This window comes from Sinocyclocheilus anshuiensis, unplaced genomic scaffold, assembly GCF_001515605.1.
Source record: "Sinocyclocheilus anshuiensis isolate Anshui unplaced genomic scaffold, SAMN03320099.WGS_v1.1 scaffold741, whole genome shotgun sequence".
NCBI lineage: Eukaryota > Metazoa > Chordata > Actinopteri > Cypriniformes > Cyprinidae > Sinocyclocheilus > Sinocyclocheilus anshuiensis.
In genome coordinates, this window is record NW_015539867.1 from 145,551 (window position 1) to 166,222 (window position 20,672).

General features: G+C 36.0%; 1 protein-coding gene across 1 annotated transcript in view; it reads left to right on the top strand.

Annotated features, from left to right (window-relative positions):
* The window catches only part of LOC107685012 (1,4-alpha-glucan-branching enzyme-like), a 163,955-nt gene that overhangs the window by 107,171 nt on the left and 36,112 nt on the right, over positions 1-20,672 (top strand). The window contains exons 11-13 of the mRNA XM_016481431.1: positions 9,137-9,247; positions 9,363-9,534; positions 19,604-19,788. Coding sequence (XP_016336917.1) covers positions 9,137-9,247; positions 9,363-9,534; positions 19,604-19,788 — 468 coding nt within the window. The remainder of the gene's footprint in view (positions 1-9,136; positions 9,248-9,362; positions 9,535-19,603; positions 19,789-20,672) is intronic.

The window sequence follows — 20,672 nt, forward strand, 5'->3', positions numbered from 1 at the left end:
TTTTCTTGTCTAGGTTTTGTTTTGGTTGTGTTGAAGTTTTATTTTTTTCTGTTGTATTCTGTTTTATTTTAAATAAAAAAATTATTTTACTTAAATATTTTTCTTTTATTTTTAATTCAGGTTTGTTTTGTTTTTGCTGAAGTTTAGTTATGTTGTGTTCTTTTTTTGTTTTGTTTCATTTTGTTAGTGTTGACGTTTTGTATTGTTTGTGTTATCTTGAGGTTTTTGTTTCACTTGTGTTGTGTTTAAGTTTTGTTTGTGTTGTCTTGAGGTTTTTGTTTTGTTTGTGTTGTTTGAGGTTTTTGTTTTGTTTGTGTTGTTTGAGGTTTTTGTTTTGTTTGTGTTGTCTTGAGGTTTTTGTTTTGTTTGTGTTGTCTTGAGGCTTTTGTTTTGTTTGTGTTGTTTGAGGTTGTTGTTTCATTTGTGTTGTTTAAATTTTGTTTGTGTTGTCTTGAGGTTTTTGTTTCATTTGTTTCGTTTGTGTTGTGTCAAAACAACACAATATTACAATATTAAGTAGCAGCTATAACACGTCTTCACCATATGGCTTCAAAGCAGCCATAGAATTACATACTGTTACTGTGTGATCTTCTTTTATTCTTATGCAAAATGTTTATTTTATATAGTAACCCTTAAAGCAATAAGCCCATCCAGTGCACATCATGGCTAACATGGTTATAATAACAATACAGCACAACCTCTCATACCTTATTGTATTGTAAGTATTACGCATATTGTTAACTACACAAGCACTTAGCGTGGATCTTTGTGAGCAGGTTTTAGTCTGTTATGAGTTTGATCATTTATTTTATCTGTGTGTAGTCGTGAGTATTTATTTACGTGTGAGCGTATGTGCGAGCGATCTCTTATGTGCTCTGGGAGAAAGAGGTCATGGTGGCAAATAAAGCCATCGTGTGTAATTACCAGCAGTGCCACTAGAAAACAGATTAATATCCTTCTGGCCTCTCTGGCTAAAAGCACTCCACAACCCTTATTTGTTTAATTCATATCCTGGTGCTGAGCTCCATGTGGCTGTTGATTTGATTAATTTGCTTAAGCAAATTAACTCGAATTATCTAATAATCTTCCATTACCTCCACACCCACGTCAACACCCCACCCTCGTGCTCGTCTGCTCTCAAGAGGAACAATTAAAGCTTGTAACGCATAATTGTAATGGGAAGTCACTCTTTTTGGCTTCCTCATTAGAGCATATTGGAGTTTTAGTTCAGCCTCCGGTGGATGAATTATGGATCAATATACTTTTATTTCTCTTCGTGGTCTGAGGAGGAGAAATGTGGGAGGGAGAGAAAGATGGAGAGAAAAGAAGATATGATGATCACTAAGGCAGATAACTGGCTCTCTCTTCCCGTCAGACTGCACTGAATGTGTGTGATTGCGGGGGAGCTGTGTTTGCAGTAATTAAGTCTACGGTTTAGGCATGTGCACTTCCTGTTTGTTTGGTTAAATAGCAGATTTCATGAGATGTGGAATTATTGTAAACGTATGATGAGAGAGAAGATGATATGTTGTGCCAGCAGTACTGTTTTCTCAAGCTTCAAGTCTTGATTGGCCATTGAATGTGTTAGCAGAGAGATCTAGAGGAGAAAACTTCCTGTTAGCATTTCCATTCATTTCAATGGCACTTGTTCTTCTGCCGTATGATCTCCAGATTTGAAATCTGCCATCTTTGCTCATGGGAGCACAGTTCTTAATATTTAACTCGTGACTGTTTTTAGAGTCTCTATAGTTGTCCTAAAGCTTTGTCTGAATTTTATGTACTCATTCCTCCCTCTACTGAACAGTTGAGGAATTACAGCTGCATATGACAGCAGGGAGGCACAGTTGGCACCGTGCTTGTGCTTAAAAACACATTTGTTTTTCTCTTCTCTGTCCTTCTCACTTCTCTTTGCTGTATCTTTAGCAATTACATTTTATTTGAGGTTTTTTAGGCTTTTATGGCATGGTCATATTCAGAGCCATGGCACAGCAGTAGTTTGCTTTCTGTGTGAAGCGTCTGTATGATGCATCATGTGGTGCCCCTACTTGAACACAATGCATTGAGTCCAGCCAGCATCATTTTATTAATTTTTTTTTTAAATAATCAGTTAATCAAGTTTATTTATTTATCTGTTTATTCATTTATTTGCATCTTCATAATTTGTGATTTATTTAGTTATTCCATTGCTCATCATGAATTTTCTCATATACTGGACTTTTATTGTCTTTAAATCTAATTAGAATTACTAGACTAATAAAAAGTAAAAACATTTGCATTTTCAGAATAACAACATGTTATTTACTAGGCTATTAATCAAAACATGCTGTTCTTTTTAAACGTCTTATTCATCAAAGAAAAGCTTCCTAAAAATAAAAAATCAAGCAGCTCAACTATTTCTAACATTGATAATAAATCAGCATATTAGAATGATTTCTGAATGATTATGTGACACTGAAGACTGTAGTAATGACTGATGAAAATTCAGCATTGTCACCACAGGAATAAATTATATAAAGTATATTTACATAGAAAACCTTATTTAGAATTGTAATAATATTTTACAATATTACTGCTTTTATGTATAAATGCAGCCTTGATGATCAGACACTTTAAAAAACATTAAAAATGTCTATGAGGTTTTGTCAGATTTATCACACTTCTTGGCATAACTGTAGCTAAATAAAACCTGCACCTACTCACCAAGATTTTTTTAAAGTAGAAAAGTTTTCTAGGAGAAAAAAATAAATCCTCAGAAAACTCAGAATATTGATTGGATTCGAAGGTGTTCAAAGACTTATAGCATGTGTGCATTGACCACTTTGAACTCTGGGAGTTGGCCAGTCCCAATGAGATGACACAGCAGCTTATCATCTATTGATTTGTCTATTTATGCCCTTCTTCTGCTCATAAACACAAACACAGACACAAGCGCTCCTGCATTTCAATCTGCCATTACAAATTTAAATTTAAAACGCATTTGATTTGCTAATGATGCCGTTTGCTTATACATAAGTGTATATAGTAGCAACAGCAAGGTCAAGGGGTCAGTTTCCAGGAAAAGCATACACTGATAAAAATGAAGTATAAGGTGACAAATCATCCAAAGGCATACATGTAAATCCATAATGTACTTTAGCAAAAGCACATAATATCAAGCTAATGTGCTGTGTGCGGGGTAGTTCATATATTACGACAAAAGATGACCTCTTCTTTTGAAAGCAAATGAACTGCTAAATGAGAGCTGATACCCATTGTAAAGACAGATTAGAGTCGGATCTCATCCTTGCTTCACAAAAGACTCTTCCCAAACTCCTGTCGTCTCTACATCATCTAAGAATCTCTGTGTTAAAGCCATCCTACTGGGACTCGTGTTTCTAATCCTTTCCTTACATCCCGTGGTTCAGAGGCATCGACGTTGCGCATGTCTCATTGCTGTTCAGAGTGGCATATTTATTTGAAGACTGTATTCACATGCCGAAGGCCTGCAAGAGCGAGAAACTTTGAGTTTCCAAATGCAGTTTGTGGTTTCTGCCTCAATCTCCTTTGCGTCCCTTGTATTAGTGTACTAACCCTGTCTCAAATATGGAAAACCTGCTTTTTATCACATAAAAGTGTCTCGTAAAAAAGGGGGAATGGTTTCAGAAAGGAAAACCACTTTGCTTTGAGATTTCAGTTCTGCTGCTCTTTTTCTTTTGTTGTTTCGCAGTATATTTGGAGTTCCTTTTTATTCCTGTTCCTCTGTTGTTTACGTCTCGGTGTTTCATGTTGCTTATCTGTGTCTTCCAGTTTTTTAGCTTCATCGCACATGTGCTTGCTGGACAAGGAATTTTTGTTTTAACAATCCTGACAGTTTTTTTCCCCCCTCCGCTTCTTCCTAATTTCTCGTTGTGTAGCTTATATTAAGAGGAAATGTGAGCCGAAGTTCTTGTCACATTCAGTGAACTGTAATTAATTACACGGCACAACACAACAAAGACGGCAGACAGGCAGACTGCAGCATATTTCGACTGGAAAGATCTTCACAGATTGTAAAGCAGTGTAAGTGTGCTGGCAGGGCATGTAACACGCTGGCCTGATGCACTCCCTCCACAGGAAACCGTTCCGTTCTTTTGATTTGATCTTTTTTTAAAAGAGGGAAAATAAACAGCTTCTAGCTTTGGCTTTGAATGCATGTGATTCAAACTTCTGTCTAGGGAAGGAAACTTTTCTGAGCCAAAGTCTTTGATTCTAGCATGAAGCTTACTTCATAATGATGTTATCATATTTAATGGGATAGATCACTTTAAATGACAATTTTGTCATCATTTACATCATGTCATTCCAAACCAGTTTGACTTTATCTTCTGTCAAACACAAATGAAGCTATTTAGTAAAATGTCCAAGCTGCTCATTTCCATACAGTGAAGATCAAGCAAGATTTGAAGTGAATGGCTTTAATTTTTACTATGTTCCTCATGTAAATCTATTGTATAGCTTTAGGAGACTTGGAGAATTTTTATTATTATTATTATTTTCACAGCTTGATGGCCACCCATTCACTTACTGTACATTGTATGGAATGTTCAGTTTGAAGTTTCTGCCTTATGTATTTCCATGGGGGGTCACATTAAATGATAAATCATTTTATGTTTAAGTGAACTAATTATAGACTAATAATGAAGACAGCTTGCTTGCATTGTCAAATAATTATTTTCAGTTATGTTTTTTTTTTATAATTTCCAGAAAATATGTTCACAAATGATTTAATATTTTGTTTTGTTGTATCCTCTGTCCTTCTGCTGCATCACATATGCAAGCATAAATAATCGTGCTTGTAAAAATAGCAAATCATAAACCAAAGCCTCATAACAGAAGTTCTAATTAAATATATAAACAACTTTCTGCAACTGTGTAAATCAGTTTGAAAATGAACGCGAATCTGAAAGTGACTTTATGTGAGTATAATTCATTTTTGTTTTGTTTTCCATGCATGGTCACCCCTCCTTTATGATATAAGGACAAGGGCAACGAGGCAGTAAAATCGTTAATGTGTGCGCTGTCCCTCTTCAGCTCCTGATTAATGCTGTTTTTCAGTTTTATAGGATTCTTCTTTTGGTTCTTAAACATCAAGATCAGTGGTGAGGATTTACAGCTCATTATCAAATACTGATCATCATCTGTGTTGGTGCTAAAAAAGTGTTAATGTGGTTCAAAGAACACTGAATGTGCAGTTGTGTAGTCTTAAGATTAGTCTTTAATTAGGCTTCACTTTAACAGTAGTTATGTCACAAAAGTACTAATTATTCATATGATGCACACATAAAACAAGATACTTTAAAGTCATCTTGGGAATGTTGATTCTGTGTAATTTTTAAAAAGTGATTCGATATCCAGCATTTAAAAGCAAAACCTGTTTTACCTAATGTGACCTATTCCAGGATGAGTCAATGAGAAAAAAAATTTAAGATTAGACAGTCCGCAAAATGTGCATTCTGTATCAGAATGTATGCAGACAGAGCTTAAATGGCTGTTGGTTAACATTAACCAATAGCCCATGTAAATGCAAAAACAGAAAGTCATTTAAGTAGCAGAGCAAGTCATTACATTTTATGAAAGATTATGGAGACATATTTTGTGTTTGGAATAATGTGCAATGATGAATCAAGGATAATAAAAACTTGTGTTAAGGAGTTAATCGGGTCAATTCTGAATAAATGGAACATGGCTGAGTTTGGACTTTAATAATAGCTTACTATGGAAAGAGCGAGAGCAACAGGAAGGAAAATTAAGACATTAAGAAAATTAAGAGAGAAAGTATAGGACAGTTTACTCCCCAGGCGAAAGACTATGTGGGAGGAGACTTCTCTAATCTTAGTGAGAACTTAAAAAACATGTGAATGTAAAGGAAAAGACAGGCAAAACAACCAGCTGTTAAAATGTCACCACAGCATCAGTACATCTTTCCTCAGAGGAGCGATTCTATCACAGACCTCGTCCTCTATCTGTGCAACGCATTGCTGCTAATGACAGAGTGAGAGTCAGTCCCATCAGGGAGAGCAGGGAACGCTTCTAATAAGGAGGAAAAGTACTGTTTAAACAGAGAAGTTTGTAGGTGGAAGATGTCTCCCCTTCCACTGACAGAATGAGAAAGCGGGAGAGAGATGGAACAGATAGGGAGTGGGAGGCTAGGAGATGGCAGGGCACAGCCGCATTGATTGGCTCCAGCTCGCCCGTGGGCTCTGTCGATTGTGCCCCCTCTTAAAAGGTTGCAGTGTTATTAAAAGGTTTCCTTTATCTGTCCGTCACCCTTCTGCTCTAATGATGGTGAGCAGGGGAGGAGGAGCAGAGAGAGATGGGGCCTGTCAGAGTCACTTCCTTTCTGTCTCTTTGCTCCTTTGTTTAGTGCTAACATTCTAAACTAGCCTAGTTGTTGGTATAGAGGTTTAGCTGGTCATCCAGGTGGCAAAATACCCAAACCCATTTAAAACCATGTAAACAAACCTACCTACCCACCTAACTAGTTTGGCCAGGCTGGGAGACCAGCTAGACCATCTTAAGAGCATTAAGAGCAGATTCCCAGCTTATAAGGTTAGACTGTTTTGCTTTTTTTGGAGATGGCTGACCAGCTGGAAAGTTCCCAAAACCAATCCAAACCAAAATTTTAAAGCCAGTTAAATATATCAACTTGACTAGCTTGGCCAGGCTGAGAGATCAGTTAGACCATCTAAAGACCAGATTCCCAGCCTATCAAACCAATCTAACCCGCTTGGCCAGGCAGGGAAGCTGATTTTTACATGATCTAGCTGGCTGACCAGCAGGCAAATGGCCAAACTCCCCTAAAAGTGGTGAAACAGACCGTCCTAGCCAGGTAGGTCAGGCTGGGAGACCAGTTAGACCATCTGAAAACCAGATTCCCAGCTTATAAAGATGGTCTGTTTTGCTATTTTGCTGGTGTCCCAGTCTGACCAGCTGATAAGAGCCCAAACCCCTCTAAAACCAGCAAAATAGACCACCCTTGGCCAAGCAGGGAAGCTGATGTTCAAATGATCTAGAATGATTTCCAAGACACCAGTGGCTGACCAGCAAACAACTTTGTCCAGGCTAAGAGACCAAAATCTCTTTAGGCTGGTTTAAACTTTTTTCACAAGGTTCATCCATGGAAGAATAATTTGAAGTATTAACAACGTTTTCTCTCTGTCTGCATGTTTCTCCTCACCCCTTCACCTTATACTTCCAAACAAACTCTAAACAAACACCAACCTCCTGACTAGTTATGAGTATGCTCTGAAATGTTTATAAAATTAAATGATGTGCCAAATGAATATGCTCACCAGGGGAAAAAACATCCCGAGGTAAATACTCATAATCAGAAACAGGTGTCTCGCAGTAAGCAGGTGTTTGTGTTCGTTAGAGAGAGTTCGAGCAGTACAGAGACTTTAATCCTGTGTTCTGATGGAGGGTGCCAGACTTGTTCTAGTATCCAGCTGTGCTCGTTGACCCTTGGCCACTCAAGTCGTGTCTGATCAACACAGAGCACTTGCAAGCTAGAAACGGTTTGGGAGGTCACCTTTTGCGAACAGAAATTTCATCTTTCGTTTCGACTCTTTCGAAGTCTGAGCTCGTTCTCAAATAAGTCATTGGAGGACAACATAGAACACTGATCCAGTCAATGACCTGAACATTGCTCCACTGAGTCCAAACATAGCCATCGACCCGCTCCCACAAAGCGTGCCAAATCAACGACTCAGAACAACAGTCAGTATTGGCAAAGTCAATGAGATTCACCAGCTCCGACCGTTAATGTGGTCAATGAGCCAGTCTTTCACTAAGTACAGATTCAGCTTCAAGATGGCTGTTCCAAAACACGGGACATGGGAAAGACAGTGGACAGGGGACGGGCATCCGAATGCAGAATGGCAATCTGGGATTTCACACATGAAGGATCCCACACCTGGTCTGTAGAGAACTCTCAGGCCATTGAGCTCGCTACATTGAGTTTTGTCCCCAATTGACTCTCAGATGCTGCTCTGACCTCAACTTGACATGGTAGAAAAAATCTAGCCGCCCATGGGGTCTGCTTGTCATTTCCCATTCAAAGACTCATGTATCCTACCCCAACTAATTCAGTTTGCATCCTTTCATGTAAGTGCAGGGGTCAATGTGTAAACTTCGATTTGGGTTCATTTTCAGTTTGGAGCTGCTCACAATGCATTCTAATTCTGCTGATCCAGATATTGGATGCAAATTTTGTTTTGTCCATCCAAATATTGATGATGTTATAGAAAATTGGGTAACACTTTAGAATAATGGTCCGTTGTTAACAAGTAACTATGCAGGAAGTAATAGGTTGTACTACATTAACACTGAGTTTAATACGATTAACTACTATGAAGGCAAGATCATTAAGGATGCAAATTGTTTTTGACCAGAGAACATCATTGTTTATATACATATCCTAAAGAGAAGTCCTCTCCAGGCTATTGCCAATAAAAACAGGTGTTTTAGAGTCGGAGACTTATTGAACTAACACTGAATAGAGCTCATAATAGTGAACAAATCCAATTATGAGCTTGTTAGCATCACTTCCTAAAAATGTAAATGAATTTTTATCATTATTATTATTCTATGTTTAAGTTTAAAATAAACAAAGAACATACGTTCATCCTTTGATAAGAGTTGTAGTCACAATCTCAACCTGTAGCCAACTTATTTGGGGGGATATAATTTTCAAAATTAGTTTCCGCAAAGAACCCATTTGAGGTGCAAGCTTCTGAAAAAGACATTTTATGACCATGTTAAGAATAAAAAGCAAACAAAAAATCTTTTTAGACATGTTAGTGTTATGATTAGTAATTAATTGGTTATTCTTTATTAATTGGTCATAGTTAACAAGTTGTTTTCAATAACTATATTTTTATTTAGTAATTAATGAATACCTAATAAGGAACTTCCTTTGTTCTAAATTTGCTATTACTTACTGCTTAGTTAATCTTGCTTCCATATTAGTTAATAGTATTAAGTTCAGTGTTAATGTAGTATGTATTACAGTACTTCCTGTATAGTTACTTGTTAAAAACAGACCATTTTTCTAAAGTGATACCAAAAATGGTAAGAGCACTTGCTCATGAACTTTTTGTTGCTTAATCGTTTATCAAAGGTCCTGAAGGAAGTTCGGGATGAGGACTGGGATTTGGAGAACATTGTTCACACCCTGACCAACAGAAGGAGAGGGGAAGCATCTATTACCTATGCTGAGAGCCATGACCAAGTTAGCAATTTGTCAATTTGAAACTCAACTTTTGCTGGTTACCATTCACAAACACTTTGGTGTTTTATTCTCGTTATATATGATTACACACTCAAATCTCTACACTTGTTTCTAGGCCTTGGTTGGGGACAAATCATTGGCATTCTGGCTGATGGACAAAGAGATGTACACCAACATGAGCGCTCTTATTGCCATGACGCCTGTTATAGACCGCGGCATCCAGCTGCATAAACTCATCCGTCTCCTCACTCACAGTCTAGGAGGGGAGGGCTACCTTAACTTCATGGGTGAGTCTCCTTGGAAACCAGTTTTGCTGGATACTTGGTGCTTTTCTTTAGTGTGCCTCCACCAAGGAAGAGGGATTGTTGGCATTCTTGGCAGGCGTAAACTAGTTTTGAAGTTGTAAGGCATATTGAATCTAAGGCTGATCATGTGCTACTGGATCTTCCCCTTGAGGATTTTTTGAATGGGTTTCAAATGGTTAGTAGTTCCCAATATTGGTGTGGTTGCTATTGGCATTGCAGTTTAAAAAATAGATGTCTATAATACCGTAAAATAAGACACTATCTCAGACAAGTGGCCAGAAAGAAAGCGAAGTAAGTGTGTACACACATCACAACACAGGAAAGAAACTACACTCAGTCGTGCTGGGCCTGAAGCGTTAAAAGATTGCTGTCTGGATGAGTAAAGATGTCTTTCATTACAAGCGCACTTCTCTTCTATCAAACGCATAAAAGCATTTCACTTTGTCTGCTCATCCATGTCTGTGCGACAGTACTGAAAACAGTAATATGTCCAAAGGTCACCATCTTTGTATCTCTCCATCTGCAAGTAGTAAGTAAAGGCACTCTGGTATAATTGCACACAAAGGCGAGTGGCAGAGCACATTCAGAGAGGAAAAAAAGGAATGTATGCCTGAGACTCGAAACAGTCAAGGCCAGACGGCAAACAGCAGTGCCATCAGATCGATGGCAAGGCAGTCGTTTAGCCTGTGTTGAGCGAGAACAAATTGTTCGAGCAAAATAATCAATCTGGCATGTCAAGTCTAAAGCTCCTCATCCTAGAAAAAATCCTCTTAACTCAAAGCGAGAGAAAGGCCAGCAATGGAAAAAAAAACATTTGGTAAATATGGAAAAGGACATACCTGCATTTCAAAAGGTAATTGTGTAAACGTCAAAACTTTGCTCCTTCTTGGAAGGCAGAGAATTTTGTGTGAAATTCACTGTGTTATGTATATATTTATTTTAATTTTATGGGTCAACTTCATATATATTTCTTTATATTATTTATAGAAGCCTTTTTTATTATTTATGGAAGTCTGGGTTTTTCATAATTGTGACTTTATATCTATATTTATATTATTTTAAACATTACCTCACAGTTATTTTTTTAGGCAGAAACAGGGTTCTTGAAGTATGTATTTATTTATTTATTTATTTATTTATTTATGGTCTTATCTTCCTGTTAAAAATAAAATAAAATAAAGCAAAGTTGTGTTTGTTATTTTATTTATTTATTTATTTATTTATTTTGTCTTGTTTTCCAGTAAAATAACATAAAATAAAAAAATAAGCATGGTTGTGTAAGATAGTAAGCTAAACAAAAATGTTTTAGAGTATACGGAAGCCTGGGGCTAGTTCATATACACTTTACTGAATATTTCTCAGGGTGAAATTGTTTATTTAACTAAATTTCTATATTGGAGCAAGCCTGGAAGTCTTACAAAAAAGTTATTGAACATTTCCACCCATATTGTACAGGAAAAAGAAACAAACACAGGTCATCTTTTTGTGTGCATGTTGTCACACTATTTGGGGTAAGTTGTCACAATGAAAACAGCCAAACGGTCTAATATAGGCTTTTCAGAAAAAAACATAAATACAAATAGGCTATTTGTAGACTTAAAACATAATGTGACAACAGCCCCAAATACAATGTGACTCCCAAACTAATTTCTAGTGATTAGATGTAGAGCAGAAAATGGTCAATTATACTTTTTAAGTAACTGAATTATGAACTAATGTAAACTGTGTAAAGAAGAACTTGGTGGAACAGAGCAGGTTCATCCTGGCTGTTCAGGTGAAAGACTAGACTGCACTCAAATCCATGCTCAGTTTTGCTCAAATCCATCCACACAAACACATCGATCTCTCTCCCCGCTAACACTGTTAATTAGCATGCTGTGGCTACATCATCTCCTACACCAGCTGACACGCTAGCACAGCTCTGTAAATATTCCAGCTCGTTTCAGAGGTCGCTGTTTGAACTGTGAGAGCTGCTTCAGGCTTGGCAGATTAACATCCGCTGCTTCATGAGATGGTTGTGGTGCACGTCCATTCCTCTTGGCCCTCTTTCTCTCCAGATCATTGTGCTATTGGACATTGATGTTAGCAGTGTTCCTCCTCTGATTAGTAGTTCTCTCTCATTGACTTTGGCTCCTCTCCGAGGGAACTAGAGAACTGATCAAAAATTGCTACGCCTGTCTGCCTCTGTTGTTTGTTATTACAACCATCATTGCAGGTCTCTGTTATTTAGGCTATGCATGTACATAGAGGGGCTAAATTGGGATTTTGAAGATGGGAGAACATTCAAATCTGATGTGGATCCTTGTGCTCTGATGCCTGATAGATAGATAGATAGATAGATAGATAGATGTAGGTTACAGATTAAAAGTTACCTTATTTTAAATGTAATAAGTAGTGTAACTATTTCAATTACTTTATTAAAGTAATGTAATGGATTACATTTGATTCCTGACACTAATTACTGTCAGAGACTTTACAAATTCTTCATCTCTTGAATTAAGACTATAATCATTTAATTTTAAAGCAAAGCCACCACAAAATCAGATTTTAGCACCTCTTTTTACTTTGAGATTGTTCTGAGTTTAAATACAGATTTAAAATCATAATAAGAAATAGTAAATATTAGTGCTGTCAAACGATTAATCGCGATTAATAACATCCAATTTAAAAGTTTTGGTTTGCATAATATATGTGTGTGTTCTGTGTATTTATTATGTATATGTATATGTAAATACACACACATACAGTATATATTTTGAAAATATTTACATGTATTTACATGTCTGTATTTATATTCATATAATTTATTATTAAATAAATATATTTAATATATATATAAATAACATATTTTTCTGAAATATATACCATATATATATATATATATATATATATATGCATGTGTGTATATTTATATAACATCTAATCTAACATGTAATATTTATCATTAAATATAACCATCAGATATAAAGTATGTTTTTAGACGAGAGTACAAAAACACTACAGGAATCTTAAACGACTCTTTCTTTTTCCCAACATGCCAGCAGAGCAAATATTCCACCAATTTAAACCCGCTATCTGCGCACATCCAAGGATTCGGGGTTAACGTGGGAGAAATAAGAAGAAAAAGAATGAAAGTTTCAAGTAAAAAGGAGGTTAAATAAATACAAGAACAAATCAGCCTGTCACTGGAGTATGTGGAAGTGGAAGCAGGAAAACACCAGTCCTGATTAATAGAAATTTCAGCAGGAGATCAGAGAAGAGGCAATGTGCCTGAAGAGGCTTTAATTGAATTTGAAAGGGGTGCCATTTTCTTCGTGCAGTGAAAGAGTTTAGTTTGTGGGCGGGAAGTGTTGGCCTGTATTTATTTACTCTCTGTTTTAAGTACCTCTTCAGTCCTTTTCAGTGGAAGAGGGAAGGCTGAGAACTCTGAAACAAGGAGCAAAACATGCCATTCCCCTCTTCTATTTGTTTCTGTTCTGTTCTTGGATATCTCTTGTTAGTCTGACTGCTCTAGCAGTTGTCCATTTGTTTTACGAACATTATGTTCTGTTCCTGCTGGTTTATTAGGAAGTACTTTTTTTACTTTTGTACTTTTGTTTGCATGCCTGTCACTTGAGAAGTATAAAAGTTATCTTAATATCCTTTTACATACTGGTTCTTAACAAAATTTTATTTTGTTACCTTCATTTTATGGCCCTATTTGTTTTAGTTCCAGAGATGCTCTTAATTTGAATCTGTGAGTTATTTGTTAAACTGTTCACATTTTCAGTGGTCAAAAACTAAATGTGGGTCATTTTGCATATAGCTCATACCTCTTTATTTTAAAGAGAAAAATGAAATTAGAAAGGTATCTTTCCCTCTATCAAAACATTTGCATAGGACATACCTGTCTGAGTGGCAAAATAATTTTCTTCCAAGGTTTGCTCAGGAAGTATTAAAGATATCACAGTATCCTTTTAGATTCTGGTTCTTAACAAAGTTTTCTTATGGAGTTTTCATTTATAAGGCCATATGCTTCAGTCCCAGAAATATGGGGATTTCCCAGATTGTTCCCAAATTTGACCAATATGTTGATAACCAAATGTGGGTCACTTTGCATAAAAATGATATTGTTTCTACAGAGAAATATCAGACCTCTGATTGAGTTGACTTGGAATGACCCAGCTGCATTACTCATGAACTTGAAGATGATCCTGAACTGGACATTAGCTGTTGACCAGAAAGTGTCCAAGCAGTGTGAAATATTTAGCTTGAGAAGTGTGCAGTTTGCAATTGTTCCTTACATAAATGCCACTTGTGTTTTATTTTATCTACTGCAATGACATTTGTGCTTTTTAAGGGTTGCTTAAGTAGCAAAATACGTTTTGGGGCTGGTGTATGTCTGTGTTATTAGATTCGTGGTGAAGTAAAGGCATATGTTTGCTCCTACTGGAATAGAAAGGGAGTTATTCCTCCTATTAAACAAACTCCTACTCCCCCTAATTAAGACAGGAAGAGGCAGACAGAAGGCGAAATTGCACACTAAACAAAAGCATCCAGACACACAGACTATGTTTAAAAGCATCCAGCTACATTTGGCTCCTGGTTATTAAGACAGAACTTTGGAGTGTTATTTTGGCAGAAGACTTACCCAGCAGAGAAACCGCAAGGTCGTGGCCTTTGTAATGCAAAAGAGTCTTGATCTTAATGTTTTGTTGTCTGAATGTGCCTCTTGTGACTGTCCCAAACATAATGCAAAAAGTAACTTTTTGTATGCACAAGCAAAATTTTGTATAAGGTATGAAATTAGCATATTCAGTGGTGCTTGCCAAGGCAAACGCTTTTATTATTACTTAGATTTGGACTATAGTGCATAATTTGTCCTAATTTGTACCTCAAATTATTATTTTGCTATGACATTTCAAACTGGACATAAGATTTTTGCCTGGTAGAGGATAACATTGTCAGGAAAATCTCATAAAATCCAGCATAAGTGACCAAGAGTGAAGTCTTTTGAAATATGATGTGGCATAAACTAAACCGCTTAACTATGGTTGACATTCTTCTGCTGTGATGATGCAATGAAAGAAAACCTGTATTAATTTCCTTCTTGTAAACAACCCCTTTAAGACATTAACATTAAAAAAAAAAAAATCCACAGAGTTAGAAATTGGTGTGACACTTTTTTGAATAAATAAAATGTTTTTTTATATATATATTCATCTGAATTTGGTTTCCAGATACACTTGACTGATCATAGTATCCTACAGAGCCAATTAGATGTGTGGAGGAAGTTGGAAGCGTACAATTAATTACCTGTTGTTTGGTAAGGTAATTCAAAAATAACAGGTAGCTTTGAAGGAGGTTAATTACAGCTGAAAATGTCATTTCTCATCAAGTCACACTTCATTTATTAATACATACTTTTAATGTTCCTCAGCTAATATGCATAGAAAATGCACATCATTCTCAAAAAGCATGTTGTACTGTTAGAACACTATATGCCTGTGTTTTTTTTGTTTTTTTTATTCTCTGGCCATAATCCAGACTGAGCCTCCGTTAGCCTCATCTGTTAGTCTCGGTTCTACAGAGGCCGCATACAAGTCACATTATCTTTAACAGTGAAGGCAAGAGCTTCTTTCTTTGACTTCAAATTGACACTGAACTCAAAGACCATCTAATCTCCACCTTGCAGCTTGTTACACATGAATGAGATGGAGAGCTAAAAATAAGTCAATTTCTTATTTATGGGTTCATTTGGAGGGCTTTTCATGCAAACTATTTAAATCCCATTGCTGCTCACCAGGATCTTTGGCCTCACGCTATAGTAACCAAAGAGAAACTTGACTTCAAACATCACTGCACGTCAAATCAGATTATGGGATTAGTGAAATCTTAAAAGGGAAGTGTGTGTGCCATGCATGCGCTTTGTGTGGTTACTTGAGGGTGGACTGCCTAATCAAAAATGAAAATAGTATGCTTACACTAATTGACAAATCTGACTCTGTCCTATTCAGAAGGTCTCACTGCATAGTTGGGTGTAGATGTTGGGTGAGTGCTATTTTGTTGTCTTAATGCACTCTTGTGACTCACACAAACAAATGCAAAATGTGAATTTTATATGCATCAGCATTTTGTAAAGTGGTAAAATTAGCATGTTTGTGGTGCTTGCTAAGGTAAACACTACCGCTCATACTTACAGGACTTTGACTTAAGACTTCTTGGACCATTTGTGCTGTGTCTGTCTGTCTATTGTTGTACAGTTCTATCTAATATTCTATTGTTTCATCTATGATTCTGTCCATAAGGCCTACAAGTTCAAAAGTTTGGGGAAAGAGAGAAAGAGAAAGAAAGAGAGAGAGAGAGAGAAAGAAAGAATCCATGCATACTCTTTGTGTGGTTACTTGAGTGTGGACTGCCTAATTAAAAATGAAAATAGTATGCTTACACTAATTGACAAATCTGACTCTGTCCTATTCAGAAGGTCTCACTGCATAGTTGGGTGTAGATGTTGGGTGAGTGCTATTTTGTTGTCTTAATGCACTCTTGTGACTCACACAAACAAATGCAAAATGTGAATTTTATATGCATCAGCATTTTGTAAAGTGGTAAAATTAGCATGTTTGTGGTGCTTGCTAAGGTAAACACTACCGCTCATACTTACAGGACTTTGACTTAAGACTTCTTGGACCATTTGTGCTGTGTCTGTCTGTCTATTGTTGTACAGTTCTATCTAATATTCTATTGTTTCATCTATGATTCTGTCCATAAGGCCTACAAGTTCAAAAGTTTGGGGAAAGAGAGAAAGAGAAAGAAAGAGAGAGAGAGAGAGAAAGAAAGAATGAAGATTTATTTATTTGTTTATTTATACTCATTTACATTGTTACAAAATTCTATTTCAAATAAATGCTATATTTTTTTTACAGTTAATTTTTAAATTAATTATTTCTACTCATCAAATAATCCAGTTCCACTTTATATTAAGTGGTCCTAATAGCTGTATACTTACATAGTAACTAGATGTGTACGTAGTATGTAACCACAGTGTAAGTACACATTGGTACATAGTATCTACAGCTGTAATGTTTCTGTAACTACACACATGTAACAACCCTCCGAATGGTTTGTGTAAGTACAAATGTGTAACAGGACATATATAACTACATTTTGTAACAACAATATGTAGAAACGTAATTGGTTTAGGGGTGGAATTGGGATCCAGGGGGTGGAGATGGGTAGATTTAGGGATATGTAAAGTGGGAGGAGTTGGATCTCAAGTTGGTGGAGTTGGTGCACCACTGTAATACCAGTGTACTTACATGGTAACTCCTCAGGAACTGTCCACTTAATATAAAGTGTAACATTCTGGACACCAACCACAATTTATATGTAAAGCCTAACTGGCCGCTGCTGTGTAACATCAGAGTAATTACATGGTAAATCCATAGGAATTGTTTACTTAATATAAAGTGTAACACTTTCTTTACCAAAAAGTGCTATTAGTCCTGTTACACATTTGTACTTTCATTACCAAAAAGTGCAATGTCCTGTTACACATACCATTCAGTGGGTTGTTATATATGTGTAGTTACACAAACATTACAACTGTGTACCAATGTGTACTTACACTGTGGTTACATACTATGTACACATCTAGTTACTATGTAAGTACACAGGTATTAGGGCCACTTAATATAAAGTGGGACCAATAATCCTAAAATAAAAATTGTAATATGGTTTCCAGAAAAATATTAAGCAGCCGTTTTCAAAAATGATAATAATAAGAAATGTTTCTTTAACTGCAAATCAATATATTAGAATAATTTCTGGAAGAATCGTGACACTGAAGACTGGAATAATGTCTGCTGAGAATTCAGTCACAGGAATAAATTACATTTTAAAATATATTAAAATATAAAAAATTGTAATTTAAAATTATACACAATATTGCTGTTTTTACTTTATTTTTTGTAAATATAAATACAGCCTTGGTTGAGCATAAGAGATGTCTTTCAGAAACAAAAAATATCATACCAACCCCAAACTTTTGATCGGTAGTGTATAAACATTCAAACTTAATGGATTTTAAACTTTTCCAAAACTTTCAAGGCATTGTCAAACCAACATTCAATGTTTGTACTGACAGTCTTTGTTTTTAGTTAAAAATGAGCAATGTGAATTTTAATTTTAATTCGTATTGCAATTCTTCATCCTGTTTGTCACCTCAATTGAAACTGGAATTTAAAAGACATTCTCAGTTCAATTCTTCAATCTACTTGGCAACCACATAGCAATACACTTTAAAGTAGTCAGAACACCTGGCAACCGCTGCACGGTTGAGTTTTGCATGGGTGTTTTCTTCAGAAAATGTACAGTTCTACTTTTGCTTCTGTAACTTTTCAATCTATAGATTGTAGCATCTGCTCCCGGCTGTAAGAAAAAAGAAAATGTAGCTGTTAACCTGCACCTGGACAGCAGCAGTCCTTCTGGCCTGGATAAAATCCATCTCCCCTATATGCTGCCAAGTTATAGCTCCCATATTGATCTAACCTGTGAAAGATACAGTTCGACCCCTGTTACCTGTCAATCAACCGGTGTTATGAAGTGAGCTTTATATATCTTTCAAAATGCCTCATGCATACAACTGCAGGATTTTGCATAGGCAGTGAATCTATGGAGCATCGCAATTCACTCAAGCTAAACTTTCACTCAGGAGAACCATCCTGCCGAAAAACAGCAGATGTGTAGGGCTTAAACTGCTCTTTTCAATGCTGTCCCATAACTTTCAGGAGTACGGCGTCAGTGCAAGCATTGAATAATTTAAGATTATCTTAATATATGTGCAGGTGGAGAGCAGTGGACGTCCCTTATCGTTGTGTCTGTATTCAGTTCATGGGGCGGCAGTATAAGGCGCATGACGGAGGCGACAGGAGCCGTAAGAGAGACAAAGTGTCTCGTCATCTTCACTCTCTTCGTTTAATTGTGGGGTCTGAGCTGTCATGGTTCTTTGTGCGAGTGTCCGCCACTGCTAGCCTATGCTCTGTCTCTCTCCGGTTGACACATGATATGACTCTATCAGAATTATTTGCTGCAGAAGGTCCCCGTGCACATTAAGTAAAGTTCAAGTGGAAGCTGAGGGATTTGATCGCTCTGATACTCTCCCTCTTTCTTTCTCACTTTTTATTTCTTCTTCACTGTCTCAATGTCCTTTTCTGCTGCTGCTCTTTTTCATTTCTTGGTAATCAGTGAATGTCTATGAAAGGACTCCTTAGTATAAATTTAGCTAGATGCTTTAATTGAGAAAGTAATGCTGTTTGCATCAAGAAGAGAAGAAAGTTGTGGCTCTTCATCAAAACGAAAATATTTATTTTGGTGAAAATAAAATTACTTTAACCCTTCTTTAACTCTTATTTTGACTTATTATTATTATTTGTACTTTATATAATTGTTATTCTATAATAGTATTCTATAATTATTAAATGTGTGTGTGTGTGTGTGTGTGTGTGTGTGTAGTAGCATTTACATAGCAAATTTATTTATTTTACAGATTTATTTATTTGTTTGTTTGTATTTATTTATGTATATGTAATGTGTAGTAATATTTACATAGCTTAAAGTATTAAATACTATTATTTATTTATTTGTTTACTTATCGTTATTACTTGTTCCTTACTGTAAATTCATGTATTGTTATAAACCCCAACAAGACTTCTTTCAACAAGACTACAGTTTCTGTCACTTATATCAAAGAAAGAAAGAAGGAAAGAAAGAAAGAAAGAATGAATGAAACATTTGAACCTTGCTTGGAGATCTTTAGATAAGGCTGATTTTTCTGCTTGTTGATGGCCAAGCATATATTGTAATGCTGGTAAAATTAAAAATAAATCTTATTTAGTTAAAAACAGTGCAGTAAGAAAATCTCATGAGAAAAGGACCCGTAGGGGATGTAAGTTATAATATTTTCATACCACACAAAATTACCTTAAAATGCTCTGGGGTGTGTTTTCTTGTTGGTGATAAAAGCTTTCACCAGCCTTTGCAATCTTCATTTTTCAAACTTTTCTTTCTCCAGGTAACGAGTTTGGCCATCCGGAATGGCTTGACTTTCCCAGGAAAGGAAACAACGAGAGCTACTATTATGCCCGTCGCCAGTTCAACCTTGTGGACATTGAGCATCTGCGATACCGACAACTATACTCTTTCGACCGTGACATGAATCTTACAGAAGACAAATACGGCTGGCTGGCTGCCGGTCAGGTGAGATGCACATACACACATTCCTAAAGGTGCATGTCTCATACTGGCTTTAACCTACAGAAGAAAGCCAGTGTAAATCTCCTTGCTGGATCTCTCCTTGCCATCTGTTAAACTGTGGGGAGCTATTTATCTGCCATAATAAATGGGATGTGAGATGCATGGCCCATATGATAATGAAATTGCATAATATAGCCAACCAGGCATAACTCTCCATAGCAGGAAGTCTATTTCACACACACACCTTGCACTGAAGACAGCAGAAATAAGATTACAACCGCATTAAACTGTATAAAACCCTGTCAAACCACAGTTTATGTCCAATACATGTTTCAACAAAATCAGAGACTCATATTGTCTTTAAAGACAGAGATTTATATTAAATTAACAATCACAGAGATGGATGTCACAGTCTGACATCGGCAAAAATCTCAATATGAATTCAAATATATATTATTGAATTCTTCTAAGAGCAAATTATCTAAGCTATTCCACTCAAAAATAGCTTTATACCATTTTGAGAAAGAAAAAAAAAATCTTAAACCAGCTGGCTCAATTGTTTTAGTTGGTTTAAGCTGGTCACGCAACCTAGTTTTTTTTATTCATTTATTTATTTAGTCATATTAATATTATTGTATTAATTTGAGTTATTATTAGAATTATTATACCATTATATAAAGTATACTTTTTTAGTTCAAATGTATGTATTTATTTCAATCATTTATATATTTATATTATTTTATGTATAATGTTGTTTTTCTTATTCTTATATGTAGTATAAGTATTAAAGGGGTCATATGATGCTGTTAAAAAGAACAGTATTTTGTGTATTTGGTGTAATGAAATGTGTTTATGCGGTTTAAGGTTCAAAAAACACATTATTTTCC